The 15000-nt window shown below is 38.8% G+C and overlaps 1 protein-coding gene across 1 annotated transcript in view; it reads left to right on the top strand.

Annotated features, from left to right (window-relative positions):
• Positions 1-15000, top strand: part of SYNE2 (spectrin repeat containing nuclear envelope protein 2) — a 799180-nt gene that overhangs the window by 751434 nt on the left and 32746 nt on the right. Inside the window, exons 98-103 of the mRNA XM_053697281.1 lie at positions 5712-5874; positions 6855-7042; positions 8548-8698; positions 8893-9075; positions 14450-14587; positions 14744-14938. Of these exons, the coding sequence (XP_053553256.1) occupies positions 5712-5874; positions 6855-7042; positions 8548-8698; positions 8893-9075; positions 14450-14587; positions 14744-14938 (1018 nt within the window). The remainder of the gene's footprint in view (positions 1-5711; positions 5875-6854; positions 7043-8547; positions 8699-8892; positions 9076-14449; positions 14588-14743; positions 14939-15000) is intronic.

Here is a 15000-nt window from a genome sequence, read left to right as displayed (position 1 = left end):
CAAGTATTGCATTGTACAGTACAATGTCTTTTTCAAGGACCAGTAAACACAGTGGATCTGCATAATCAACAAATGCAAGATAACAAGACAATACAATAGCATTTACACTGAATTTCAAATGAGTAGTTGGGGGTCGATCCGATAAAAATCGTTGCGACACCAATATTTGCGCGGGTTTGGTATCCTATATACGGCATAACCTAGAAGTTACGCGCGTATATTTCTGCCGTCGCCCGTAGTTTTTTGGGCTATAGGCAGGTATACCAAACCCGCGCAGTTTGGTTTCCAATATACAGCGTAAGGACTTACGTGGCGAAAATGGAGAAATCTTACTCCATTTTCACCTTGCCACAAAAAGCAGCCGTAAGAAGCCTTACGCTGACTATTGGAGCCCCGTAACTCCCTAAACTGGCTGCTAAATAAACCTAACACCTAACGCATGCGCAATGTCTATCTCCCTGTCAACCGCGATCCCCCGCCGCAATCCCTAATAAAGTATTTAACCCCTAAACCGCCGCCATCTACATAAGCTAACCCCCTACTGTGAGCCCCTAAAACCGCCACCATCTAACTGATCTATCCCCTAATGTGAACCCCTAAAACCGCCACCATCTAACTGATCTATCCCCTAATGTGAACCCCTTACACCGCCGCCATCTATATTAAAATTATTAACCCCTAATTTAATCTACCTACCCCGCCGCCAGCTATATTATCTATATTAACCCTAACTATATTATAGTTAATATAGTTATTACATTATATATATTAACTATATTAACCCTAATTATATTAGGGTTAATATAGTTACTATAGTATTTATATAAACTATATTAACTCTATCTAACCCTAACACCCCTAACTAAATTCTTATTAAATAAATCTAATTCATATTATAAACTAAAATATTCCTATTTAAATCTAAATACTTACCTATAAAATAAACTCTAAGATAGCTACAATGTAATTAATAATCTTCAGGGGGTAGTGTTAGGTTTATTTAAGGGGGGTTTGGGTTAGATTAGGGGTATGTGGGTGGTGGGTTGTAATGTTGGGTCTGGTATTGTGTGTTTTTTTTCAGGCAAAAGAGCAGTTTTCTTTGGGGCATGCCCCCACAAAAGGCCCTTTTAAGGGCTGGTAAGGTAAAAGAGCTTTGAACTTTTTTTAATTTAGAATAGGGTAGGGAATTTTTTTATTTTGGGGGGCTTTATTATTTTATTAGGGGGCTTAGAATAGGTGTAATTAGCTTAAAAATCTTGTAATCTTTTTTTTATTTTTTGTAATTTAGTTTAGTTTATTTAATTGTATTTTTAGATAAATATTTGTAGTTTATTTAATTTATTGATAGTGTAGGTGTATTTGTAACTTAGGTTAGGATTTATTTTACAGGTAATTGTGTAATTATTTTAACTAGGTAGCTATTAAATAGTTAATAACTATTTAATAGCTATTATACCTAGTTAAAATAATTAACAATTTACCTGTAAAATAAATATAAACCCTAACATAGCTATAATGTAATTATTAATTATATTGTAGCTATCTTAGGGTTTATTTTATAGGTAAGTATTTAGATTTAAATAGGAATATTTTAATTAATAATATTAATATTAGATTTATTTTAATAAGAGTTTAGTTAGGGACGTTAGAGTTAGATAGGGTTGTTATACTTAATATATATATATTATAATAACGATATTAACTATATTAACCCTAATATAATTAGGGTTAATATATATAATATAATAATTATATTAACTATATTAACCCTAATATAATTAGGGTTAATATTGTTAATATAGCTGGCGGCGGTGTAGGGGGATTAGATTAGGGGTTAATAATTTTAAAATAGATAGCGGCGGGGTAGGGGCTCACTTTAGGGGGTTATAGATTTAATATAGCTGGCGTCGGTTTAGGGGTTAATAACTTTATTAGGTTGCGGCGGGGTTTGGGAGCGGCGGTTTAGGGGTTAATACATATTTTATTGTTAGGATAGTGAGGGGGGATAGCGGATAGAGGGTTAGACGTGTCTGGCTATGTTAGTGCGGCGTGTTAGACAGTGCGGGTGATTTAGACTTTAGTCAGGTTTTGTAGGCGCCGGCAGTTTCTAACGTGCCGTAAGTCACTGGCGACGCCAGAAATTTGTACTTGCGCAGATTTCTGGACATCGCTGGTTTGTCAGACTTACGGCACTTTAGCATCTGACGGCGCCGTATATGGGATAGCTCGAGTTGCGAGCTGAAACTGCGGGCGACGCGGGTTCCCTCGCTTGCGCCGCAAACTACGATCTATATCGGATCGCGCCCTTGATTTTTTTCTAACAAATTTCAAAGTTATGTATATTTCCACTCCCCCTGTACCATGTGATAGCAATCAGCCAATCACAAATGCATACACGTACCATGTGACAGCCATCAGCCAATCACAAATGCATATACGTAAAGTCTGTGAATTCTTGCACATGCTCAGTAGGAGCTGGTGAATCAAAAAGTGTAAATATAAAAGACTGTGCACTTTTTTTTTTTTAATGGAAGTAAATTGGAAAGTTGTTCAAAATTACATGCTGTATCTGAATCATGAAAATTGAATTTGACCTGAGTGTCCCTTTAAGCTGAAATAAGTTTGTGGTCTGGCTGTGATGAGTGTTAATGAAACTCTCACTAGGTATAAAAGATATGGTATGGGGGTATATAACTCACAGAGAGCTTGACGTGTGGCCCCCTGGCACTTTCTACTACAGCAGTAAAATTCAGGCTTCTCTAGATAATAAATAATATTTATAGAAAAAAAGTTTTTTTATATCTACTGTAAAGATGCCCCAGTTGTCTAACCTGTAGTTTGTGTCTGTTTGAATGAATATTTCGGTATTTTATAGCATCACCAATACCTTAGCATCTGAGCGTCTCTGCAGTAAAAAGTTGCCCAGAGTTTGTAGCCCTCAAGCAGCTGGGATTAAGGACGTTAAACTTCATTATGCTCAAAGCCAATAACAAAGTGCTTTTTTTGTTGCTAAAGAAAATACACAGCAGGTGTTCTCCTAGATCAAAAAGCACTAAAGATCAAACAGAAGAGAGCAAAACAAATCCACTGGTGAAGGAGCCGATTCCTTCATTCATTCTAACTATACGTTTGCCTCCGTTCTTCCAGGTATAATCTAATCATTCTGCATGCCTTACATTACAAATAATCATTTCTCATTGGTGCTACAGATGTATAATTTTTTCTCCTTGCATCTTCCATAGGTGTTTTATGGAGATATTAGGGGAAGGGTCTTTTTATGATCAGACATGTTTTCTAAACCAATGAATAATGAGGCTGGGGGATGGGAGGGATTTGTCAGGTTTGTCTGTGAGGATACATTAGTGTGGGGTCTGCCTCCTGCAGCGTGCTAGCTCTGCAGTCACAGTGAGGGGGGTGGGCTAGTGATACCAGGATGCTCCATGCAGTCCTCGGCCTTTAAGTCCTCTGCCGTCTTTACACAATTTGGAGGCTATGCAGGATCTGAGAATAAATCCTGGAGCCATCTTAGTTCAGTTTATCTAAGGACAGGATTCATCTCTGCATTTATGGTAAGGAATCTGTGTGTGTGCAGAAGCTGTTGTTTATGGCTCTAACACTGGACGAGCTCTCTAATTCTGTGCTGCTAATTCACAGTCTCACACATCTTCTGTTTACCTGTTCTACATCTCCGCACAACACGTTAGCCTTAACCCTTTCTCTGCTAGAATAACCTATGTTTTGTTACCTAGGATCCAGTTTACACTATTGCATTTCTATTTCACAGTACAAACTATTATTTAATGGTAACTGCCATTCTTTTTTGTGTACATGCATACGTACGCGTGTGTGAGAGCGTACATGTGTGTGAGAGCGTACACATGTGTGCGTACTTGTGTGTGTCTGAATGTACTTGTGTGTGTGTGTCTGAGCGTTCGCGTGTGTGTGTCTGAGCATTCGTGTGTGTGTGTCAGAGCGTACTTGTGTGTGTGTGTAAGCGTACGTGTGGGTGTGTGAGTTTACTTGTGTCTGTTTGAGCGTACTTGTGTGTGAGCGTACTTGTGTGTATGAGCGTATGTGTACTTGTGTGTGTCTGAGCATACTTGTGTGTGTGGGTGTGTGAGCGTACGTGTGGGTGTGTGAGCTTACTTGTGTCTGTTTGAGCGTACTTGTGTGTGTGAGCGTACGTGTGTGTGCGTACGTGTGAGCGTGTATGTGTGTACCTGTGTTTGTTTGTGTACTTGTGCTTATGTGTGTACTTGTGTGTGTGTGTGCGTACTTGTGTTTGTGTGAGTGTACATTTGTGTGTCTGTTTGACCGTACGTGTGTGTGTGTCTGAGCGTACGTGTGTATGTGTCTGAGCGTACTTGTGTGAGTGTACTTGTGTGTGTGTGTGTGTCTGAGCTTACGCGTGTGTGTGAGCGTACGTATACTTGTGTGTGTGCGTACGTGTGTGAGTGTGTTTGTATGTGTACTTGTGTGTGTGTGTGCGTACGTGTGAGCGTGTATGTGTGTACCTGTGTTTGTTTGTGTACTTGTGCTTATGTGTGTACTTGTGTGTGTGTGTGCGTACTTGTGTTTGTGTGAGTGTACATTTGTGTGTCTGTTTGACCGTACGTGTGTGTGTGTCTGAGCGTACGTGTGTATGTGTCTGAGCGTACTTGTGTGAGCGTACTTGTGTGTGTCTGAGCTTACGCGTGTGTGTGAGCGTACGTATACTTGTGTGTGTGAGTGTGTTTGTATGTGTACTTGTGTGTGTGTGTGTGAGCTTACTTGTGTCTGAGCGTACTTGTGTCTGTGTGACTGGTGTACGTGTGTGTCTGAGCGTACGTGTGTGTATGTGTCTGAGCGTACGTGTGTGTGAGCGTACGTGTATGTGTGTGTGTGTGTGAGCGTACTTGTGTGTATGTGTGCACGCATACGTGTGTGTGTTTACATTTTCTGACCCATTCAGAGCATGCAAATCTGCTAACTTAATTCTTGTAGCGGACAATAGTCAATGCTAACTACTCATTTCCGATGGTTGTTCATTGGTAGTTATGAACCTGGATAAGTGCTAAGAGATTCTTCCAGTAACTATGTCAATTCATACTGTAACTAAAATAAGATTTGCGCCCTTCACAGAAAGTACATTGTCCTTATCCTAAAGACCTCTTGAATTAACCAGCTGAAATGTTTTGAGACGACAATATTGTTTAACATGGTCCCTTCCAATTATCCATCTGGTTCTGTTAAATGTAACTTTCTGGAAGCAAACAGCATTACTGAGCTCTACATTCCACATGTGGGTGAAATCTTTGACGTATTTATTGAAACATTGATGCAGTGAAAGTGATAACTGTAACACAACTTTCTTTTTTTCATGTTAATATGTTTAATTCCAAGTGTTTAAGGTTGGATTTCAAATATTGTGCTGAATAAATGAGATGTCATGTTTGCTTTCACCGCCAAACTAAGAAGAATCTTAACAAAAGCAAAAACTCTGGAGTATTTTGGTGACATTGTATTGCTTGTGCAGTTTTAGAAAAATAGATTAATATTTGATTTTCATTTAAAGATTACATGTAATATCGGAGAGGCTAAAACAAACTTTTTTGACACCTATAAACCAGAATTTATTTTGATGGTAATCTGAAACTAATTAAATTCAGAAGCAAACATCTGACTAAATCCTGGGATTATAATTTTTCTGTGTTCATTTCTTTTCTGCACAGGGTGAAGAAATTGAAGGAGACGCTGGTAACTATCCAGCAACTGGACAAGAATATGAGTAACCTGCGTACCTGGCTGGTGCGGATCGAGTCAGAGTTGTCTAAACCTGTGATTTATAGCATCTGTGATGATCAGGAAATACAGAGAAAGCTGGCAGAGCAACAGGTGGGGGTTATGAGCGTTTAAATAAGATAAAGTAGAATTTAATATCTGAGACTGGTCCGAAATATCTTACAGCACAAAATTCACAAACCTTCTGTGATTCAAATGCAAAAAAAAATTCAAGATTCACTAAATCTCACCAGTATTGAGAAAATCACACAATCTTTGGGATTTTGTTCAGCATTATATAGTAATGTGTTGCTTCCTCACAGCGCGATAAACAGCTCCCAGACTAAAATTTGCCTTTAAAATTCTTAGGACCTCACATTCCTGATGAGACTTGTTAGATAATCTCACCAGGGAGGAGAAATTTAGATAGACGTCTATCACCGTATACACAAATATCAGTAGTGTGTTTCAGCGCTCCCATAGGTGTTTGTCATTAAATACAAAAATATCAGTAGGGGTTGTGTTTGTGCGCTCCTATAGATGCCTGTCACAAATTCACTAATGCATGAATTTAAACAGAAAACTGCACCATCTTTGGTCTGTGAGATGCGGACACACCCAGCGGGGCGCGTGTTACACTCACATCAATGGTTCAGACCATTTTGCTATGAAGCAAGGTTAGAATTTTCAGGTGGTAAAGGCATCTATCTTCCTTAAAAAGTCTTCTGGTTTAGTGAATATTACATCATATCAGTGATTTTTCAGAAAATACAACATTCAATCATATTGATTTATGTGCATACAGCGATATCCTGAGCTTGTTCTGTAGGGAGAAGACGGCAAGTTATTTACACTTTTTATTAGCACCTTGTTTAGTAGTTTGGTTTCTTCATTTAGGAAATAAATTATACTTTTTTAAAACGAAGTTGGCTGACAAGAGTGCGCATTAATATGTAAATTTAGATTTGCAAAATTTCAAAACTGTTTACTTGCCTGATGTGAAATAATCAGTTACATATCTCTTAAAGAAATACTCGTTTGTAGCTTAAGTCAGTTGCATTGTATTTATAACATGATTTTTCCTGCTGTTGCAGGATTTGCAGAAGGACATAGAGTCTCACAGTGCGGGTGTTGCATCTGTGTTAAGTGTTTGTGAGCGTCTACTCCACGACACTGATGCGTGCGCTAACGAAACAGAATGTGATTCCATACAGCAGACAACGCGGAGTCTGGACAAGCGATGGAGAAATATCTGCAATATGTCCATGGAGCGGCGCATGAGGTGAGGATCAGTGGTGGACCTAATGAACAGAGGGCCCTGGTGCAAGAATTTTTTTAGCCCCCCCCCCCCCCAGGGTAACTAAAAGTAATAGTTATAATCACTATATAAAGCTTAATTACACAGTCCCACATTTAACATTAATGTTTGTGAATGCTGCCAATTAAAGGGACAGTCTAGTATAAATTAAACTTTCATTATTCAGATAGGACTTTTAATTTTAATCAACTTTACAATTTACTTTTATCATCAAATTTGCTTTTTTCTCTTGGTATTCTTAGTTTAAACTTTGATGCAACCTTTCAATAAGCAAAAAAAAAACCAGAGAAAAAATATCTTATTTTAAGTTCCTTCAAATTATGAGGGTATCTCCTGTGTACAGCTATCTTTAGGTCATTCCACAGATTGAGATCTGGTCTCTGACTGGGCCATTACAAGACTTTGACTTTTCTGAAGCCTTGGCTTGGTGGACTTGGACATGTGCTTTGGGTCATTGTCATGTTGGAATGTGAAATTCCTCTTCAGCTCTCTTGGATGATGAGCTTTATTGGCTTTGCGCCAAATGTATCTTATAATTTAGGCTAAAAAAGGTCAACCTTTGTCTTATTAGACCATCGCACATTTTTCCACATGGCTTGGGGTGACTGAATGAATTGTTTGGTATAATTTAGATGGGCTTGGATGTTCCTTTTTGTAAGAAAGGGTTTCCAACCTAACCTATAACCCAGACATGTGCAGAATACAAGATATATGACTGGTCACATGCAAGGCGTTACCACTAACTGCCAGAATTTCCTGTAGCTCCTTTAGTGTTGGCCTCTTGGTTGCCTTCCTGATACGTTTTTTCTCTTTGTCCTCTTATCAACTTTGGAGAATTGTTCTGATCTTTGTACTTTCTCTGTGGTGCCCCTTTTCCTCCACTTATTGATGAAGGATTTGACAGAGCTTCTTGGTACATCCAGTGCCTTTGGTATTCTTTTATTTCTTTCTTTTTGGTGCTTTTCAAGCATTAGCTCTTGCAGTTTCTCTGACAACTCTTTGAGGACCATGGCTGGCAGGATACAACCGCAAATATTCAAACAAATCCTACAGCAGCAGTTGACTTTAATCTGGGTTTAATCAGAATCACATTCATAGATAAATGCGAACTCAGCTAGAGCCCCCATATTGACTCATGCAGACGTATTTAGTTAGGTTGTTGTAGGTTTTTTATTTATATAAAATGTTTCTAAAAATTAGCTATTTGGTTTTTTTCTCTGAATTTTTGTTTGTTGGAAGATAACATTACAGTAGAAATACTATTATTATTTCTGTCTTTACATTTAAAAAATCTGGAATTACATAAGAGTGTGTAGACTTTTTATATCCACTGTTAACAATGAATTGTATTACAATCCACACTTAAAGGGATAGAAAGGTCAAAAATGAAATATGCATGAGTGTATTTTAATTTGAAATAGAATAATTTTTGCAATATACTTACATCTAGCTCATTGTTTTATATTCAGGATTGAAGAAACGTGGCGCCTGTGGCAGAAGTTCCTGGAAGACTATTCACGATTTGAAGAATGGCTCGATTCTGCCGAAAAGACTGCTGCTTCCCCTAAATCCTCGGAGGTGTTGTACACGTGCGCCAAAGAGGAACAAAAGAAATTTGAGGTTTGTCGTTTACATGTCCTGTTATTATTATTCTTTGCCATTGCTCAGCCTCTTGCACGTACCCATGCTGTAAGATTAGTCTAGAACACCTGGCAGATGTATACACGATGGGTCCCTTTTAAAGAGATTTAAATTGTGGTGGATAAAAAAATACGCTCCCTGAATCAGCGTCTCAACACTAGTTTTACTTCTAGGCTTTCCAGAGGCAAATTCACGAACGCTTGACTCAGCTGGAGCTGATTAATAAGCAGTATCGGCGACTGGCGCGTGAGAATCGTACAGATGCCGCCAGCCGACTGAAGCAGATGGTTCATGAGGGTAACCAGCGCTGGGACCAGCTACAGAGGAGAGTCACTGCCATTCTGCGCAGACTAAAGGTCAGTTATGTATACGTAATCTATAAGGTTTATACCAATCATCATGTAACAGATGTGGCCTTCTGCATTAAAGGGACAGTGTTTAATGTCCATTTAATTACTGATAAGTACTATGCACATATAAACACCTTTAAGACTCTTGTGATTCACTTATATCTGTAATAGTCCTCAGCAGAGGAGATAAGATAAAGCCTTTCAGAAGGGAAAACTAAGGCACAACATAGCAAGACAAATTACTTTATGTAGACTAAAATGTTATGCTAATTTCTTCAATATTTAAACAACTAATACATTAAAACCAATACATCTGCATGATCTATGTCTAGTATTTATATAGGCCTAGATTTAGAGTTTGGCGGTAGCCGTGAAAACCAGCGTTAGAGGCTCCTAACGCTGGTTTTAGGCTACCGCCGGTATTTGGAGTCAGTCAGGAAAGGGTCTAACGCTCACTTTTCAGCCGCGACTTTTCCATACCGCAGATCCCCTTACGTCAATTGCGTATCCTATCTTTTCAATGGGATCTTTCTAACTCCGGTATTTAGAGTCGTGTCTGAAGTGAGCGTTAGAAATCTAACGACAAAACTCCAGCCGCAGAAAAAAGTCAGTAGTTAAGAGCTTTCTGGGCTAACGCCGGTTTATAAAGCTCTTAACTACTGTGCTCTAAAGTACACTAACACCCATAAACTACCTATGTACCCCTAAACCGAGGTCCCCCCACATCGCCGCCACTTGATTAATTTTTTTTAACCCCTAATCTGCCGACCGCCACCTACGTTATACTTATGTACCCCTAATCTGCTGCCCCTAACACCGCCGACCCCTATATTATATTTATTAACCCCTAACCTGCCCCCCACAACGTCGCCGCCAGCTACCTACAATAATTAACCCCTAATCTGCCGACCACCACCTACGTTATACTTATGTACCCCTAATCTGCTGCCCCTAACACCGCCGACCCCTATATTATATTTATTAACCCCTAATCTGCCCCCCTCAACGTCGCCTCCACCTGCCTACACTTATTGACCCCTAATCTGCCGAGCAGACCGCACCGCTACTATAATAAAGTTATTAACCCCTAATCCGCCTCACTCCCGCCTCAATAACCCTATAATAAATAGTATTAACCCCTAATCTGCCCTCCCTAACATCGCCGACACCTAACTTCAATTATTAACCCCTAATCTGCCGACCGAATCTCGCCGCTACTGTAATAAATGGATTAACCCCTATAGCTAAGTCTAACCCTAACCCTAACACCCCCCTAAGTTAAATATAATTTAAATCTAACGAAATAAATTAACTCTTATTAAATAAATTATTCCTATTTAAATCTAAATACTTACCTGTAAAATAAACCCTAATATAGCTACAATATAAATTATAATTATATTATAGCTATTTTAGGATTTATATTTATTTTACAGGTAACTTTGTATTTATTTTAACCAGGTACAATAGCTATTAAATAGTTAAGAACTATTTAATAGCTAAAATAGTTAAAATAATTACAAAATTACCTGTAAAATAAATCCTAACCTAAGTTACAATTAAACCTAACACTACACTATCAATAAATAAATTAAATAAAATACCTACAATTACCTACAATTAAACCTAACACTACACTATCAATAAATTAATTAAATACAATATCTACAAATAAATACAATTAAATAAACTAACTAAAGTACAAAAAATAAAAAAGAACTAAGTTACAAAAAATAAAAAAATATTTACAAACATTAGAAAAATATTACAACAATTTTAAACTAATTACACCTACTCTAAGCCCCCTAATAAAATAACAAAGCCCCCCAAAATAAAAAAAATGCCCTACCCTATTCTAAATTACAAAAGTTCAAAGCTCTTTTACCTTACCAGCCCTGAACAGGGCCCTTTGCGGGGCATGCCCCAAGAAATTCAGCTCTTTTGCCTGTAAAAAAAACACATACAATACCCCCCCCCCAACATTACAACCCACCACCCACATACCCCTAATCTAACCCAAACCCCCCTTAAATAAACCTAATACTAAGCCCCTGAAGATCTTCCTACCTTGTCTTCACCTCACCGGGTATCACACCGATCCGTCCTGGCTCCGATATCTTCATCCAACCCAAGCGGGGGCTAGACATCCATCATCCGACGGCTGAAGAAGTCCAGAAGAGGGTCCAAAGTCTTCATCCTATCCGGGAAGAAGAGTAGATCCGGACCGGCAACCATCTTCTTCCAAGCGGCATCTTCTATCTTCATCCGATGAGTACCGGCTCCATCGTGAAGACCTCCAGCGCGGACCCATCTTCTTCCGACGACGTCCAACTGAAAGGTTCCTTTAAGGGACGTCATCCAAGATGGCGTCCCTCGAATTCCGATTGGCTGATAGGATTCTATCAGCCAATCGGAATTAAGGTAGGAAAATTCTGATTGGCTGATGGAATCAGCCAATCAGAATCAAGTTCAATCCGATTGGCTGATCCGATCAGCCAATCAGATTGAGCTCGCATTCTATTGGCTGTTCCGATCAGCCAATAGAATGCGAGCTCAATCTGATTGGCTGATCGGATCAGCCAATCGGATTGAACTTGATTCTGATTGGCTGATTCCATCAGCCAATCAGAATTTTCCTACCTTAATTCCGATTGGCTGATAGAATCCTATCAGCCAATCGGAATTCGAGGGACGCCATCTTGGATGACGTCCCTTAAAGGAACCGTCATTCTTCAGTTGGACGTCGTCGGAAGAAGATGGGTCCGCGCTGGAGGTCTTCACGATGGAGCCGGTCCTCATCGGATGAAGATAGAAGATGCCGCTTGGAAGAAGATGGTTGCCGGTCCGGATCTACTCTTCTTCCCGGATAGGATGAAGACTTTGGACCCTCTTCTGGACTTCTGCAGCCGTCGAATGATGGATGTCTAGCCCCCGCTTGGGTTGGATGAAGATATCGGAGCCAGGACGGATCGGTGTGATACCCGGTGAGGTGAAGACAAGGTAGGAAGATCTTCAGGGGCTTAGTGTTAGGTTTATTTAAGGGGGGTTAGGGTTAGATTAGGGGTATGTGGGTGGTGGGTTGTAATGTTGGGGGGGGTATTGTATGTGTTTTTTTACAGGCAAAAGAGCTGAATTTCTTGGGGCATGCCCCGCAAAGGGCCCTGTTCAGGGCTGGTAAGGTAAAAGAGCTTTGAACTTTTGTAATTTAGGATAGGGTAGGGCATTTTTTTTTATTTTGGGGGGCTTTGTTATTTTATTAGGGGGCTTAGAGTAGGTGTAATTAGTTTAAAATTGTTGTAATATTTTTCTAATGTTTGTAAATATTTTTTTATTTTTTGTAACTTAGTTCTTTTTTATTTTTTGTACTTTAGTTAGTTTATTTAATTGTATTTATTTGTAGATATTGTATTTAATTAATTTATTGATAGTGTAGTGTTAGGTTTAATTGTAGGTAATTGTAGGTATTTTATTTAATTTATTTATTGATAGTGTAGTGTTAGGTTTAATTGTAACTTAGGTTAGGATTTATTTTACAGGTAATTTTGTAATTATTTTAACTATTTTAGCTATTAAATAGTTCTTAACTATTTAATAGCTATTGTACCTGGTTAAAATAAATACAAAGTTACCTGTAAAATAAATATTAATCCTAAAATAGCTATAATATAATTATAATTTATATTGTAGCTATATTAGGATTTATTTTACAGGTAAGTATTTAGCTTTAAATAGGAATAATTTATTTAATAAGAGTTAATTTATTTCGTTAGATTTAAATTATATTAAATTTAGGGGGGTGTTAGGGTTAGGGTTAGACTTACCTTTAGGGGTTAATACATTTATTAGAATAGCGGTGAGCTCCAGTCAGCAGATTAGGGGTTAATACTATTTATTATAGGGTTAGTGAGGCGGATTAGGGGTTAATAACTTTATTATAATAGCGGTGCGGTCCGCTCGGCAGATTAGGGGTTAATAAGTGTAGGCAGGTGGAGGCGACGTTGTGGGGGGCAGATTAGGGGTTAATAAATATAATATAGGGGTCGGCGGTGTTAGGGGCAGCAGATTAGGGGTACATAGGGATAATGTAAGTAGCGGCGGTTTACGGAGCGGCAGATTAGGGGTTAATAATAATATGCAGGGGTCAGCGATAGCGGGGCGGCAGATTAGGGGTTAATAAGTGTAAGGTTAGGGGTGTTTAGACTCGGGGTACATGTTAGAGTGTTAGGTGCAGACGTAGGAAGTGTTTCCCCATAGCAAACAATGGGGCTGCGTTAGGAGCTGAATGCGGCTTTTTTGCAGGTGTTAGGTTTTTTTTCAGCTCAAACAGCCCCATTGTTTTCTATGGGGGAATCGTGCACGAGCTCGTTTTTGAAGCTGGCCGCGTCCGTAAGCAGCTCTGGTATCGAGAGTTGAAGTTGCATTAAATATGCTCTACGCTCCTTTTTTGGAGCCTAACGCAGCCATTCTGTGAACTCTCAATACCAGAGTTATTTAAAAGGTGCGGCCAGAAAAAAGCCAGCGGTAGCTACGCGGGTCGTTACCGACAAAACTCTAAATCTAGCTGTTAGTGTTTAATACTGCCTCTTTATTAATATGTTGTAATAACAATTAATGACCCTAATGAGTGTTTATCTGATCTCCCTTAATTATTGACAATTATGGTTAGTTGTAAATCAGTTTATTAAATGGACCATAAACACTCTGCGATTTTATGTAAAATATTTAGTTATGAGCAATAAAAGAGCTGTGCAATGTACTTATTTATTTTTTCCCCTTTTCATGCAATTTAGTTATTAAAAACTGGAAAAAAAATTAATTGTCAGAAATATAAAAGCACCTGTTGACAAGGTTAACTCTACTACATTGCTTTCCCTAATTGGTTTTAACAGATAACTACAAAACAATGCACGTTATACTAATTTAATGACTGTGGCTAGACTTGTCTGCAGACTCAAGCCTGGATTGGCTGCTCGGAAATGTGTGGGGAAGGCTATGGAAAGCAATTGCATCTAGCAAGATATTCATTGTTTTAACATTTTTAAGACTTGGCTATGTTATTCTATAGCAACACTAAAGGTGTTTAGTGTCCTTTTAACGTCTAATTTTTGGTCCACGCTCCAATAATAGCCGCCTACAATATTACACCAGATCACAAAGCACGCAATGACCGTATTCAATAAACCCTGTTTCTGAAACTAGTATCTCGCAGGAAAAACTCACCACAACCAGTCTGAATTGTGGCATTGATATAGATTTGTCCCCGCGACTAGACACCCAATCTCTGCGGCTGTAACACGGGATTACAATACTGGTGCATTTGTGTAATTGCTACACATCAGAACCACAGGGCACAACAGTAACACTTTTTCTACTCTTTTAGCACTTTACAAGCCAAAGGGAAGAGTTTGAGAACACCAGGGACAGCATCATTGTGTGGCTCACAGAGATGGACTTGCAACTCACCAATGTGGAGCACTTCTCCGAGAGCGATATTGAGGACAAGAAGCAACAGTTACTGGTAAGTACACAGACGTTTTGTACAAAACGTTTCCTCTTGTTTTGATGCCTATCCAGTTAATTATAGTTGTTGTTTGTTACGCTCTTTTGTGAACTATAAATCTGGGCTCATCTGCATCGACGACCATCCTCATTTACATCTGATCTGTGTTTATAGGGTTTCAAGCATCAGATTACTCTGAACACCAACAAGATAGACAAACTCATTGAGTTTGGAGAACATCTGATTCAGAAAAGCGAATCTATGGACGCGGCGATTATTGAGGATGAGATTGAAGAGTTGCATAGATATTGTCAAGAAGTTTTTGGTCGTGTGTCTCGGTTCCACCAAAGATTAACTTCTAAGGAGCTGGTAAGTTTTTTTTGTTTTTTTTTTCATTTGTATAAAAATCCTAAAGAACTGATCTGTTAGTT

Source organism: Bombina bombina, chromosome 1 (assembly GCF_027579735.1).
Source record: "Bombina bombina isolate aBomBom1 chromosome 1, aBomBom1.pri, whole genome shotgun sequence".
Classification (NCBI taxonomy): Eukaryota; Metazoa; Chordata; class Amphibia; order Anura; family Bombinatoridae; genus Bombina; species Bombina bombina.
This window is presented reverse-complemented; position numbering and strand designations above follow the sequence as displayed.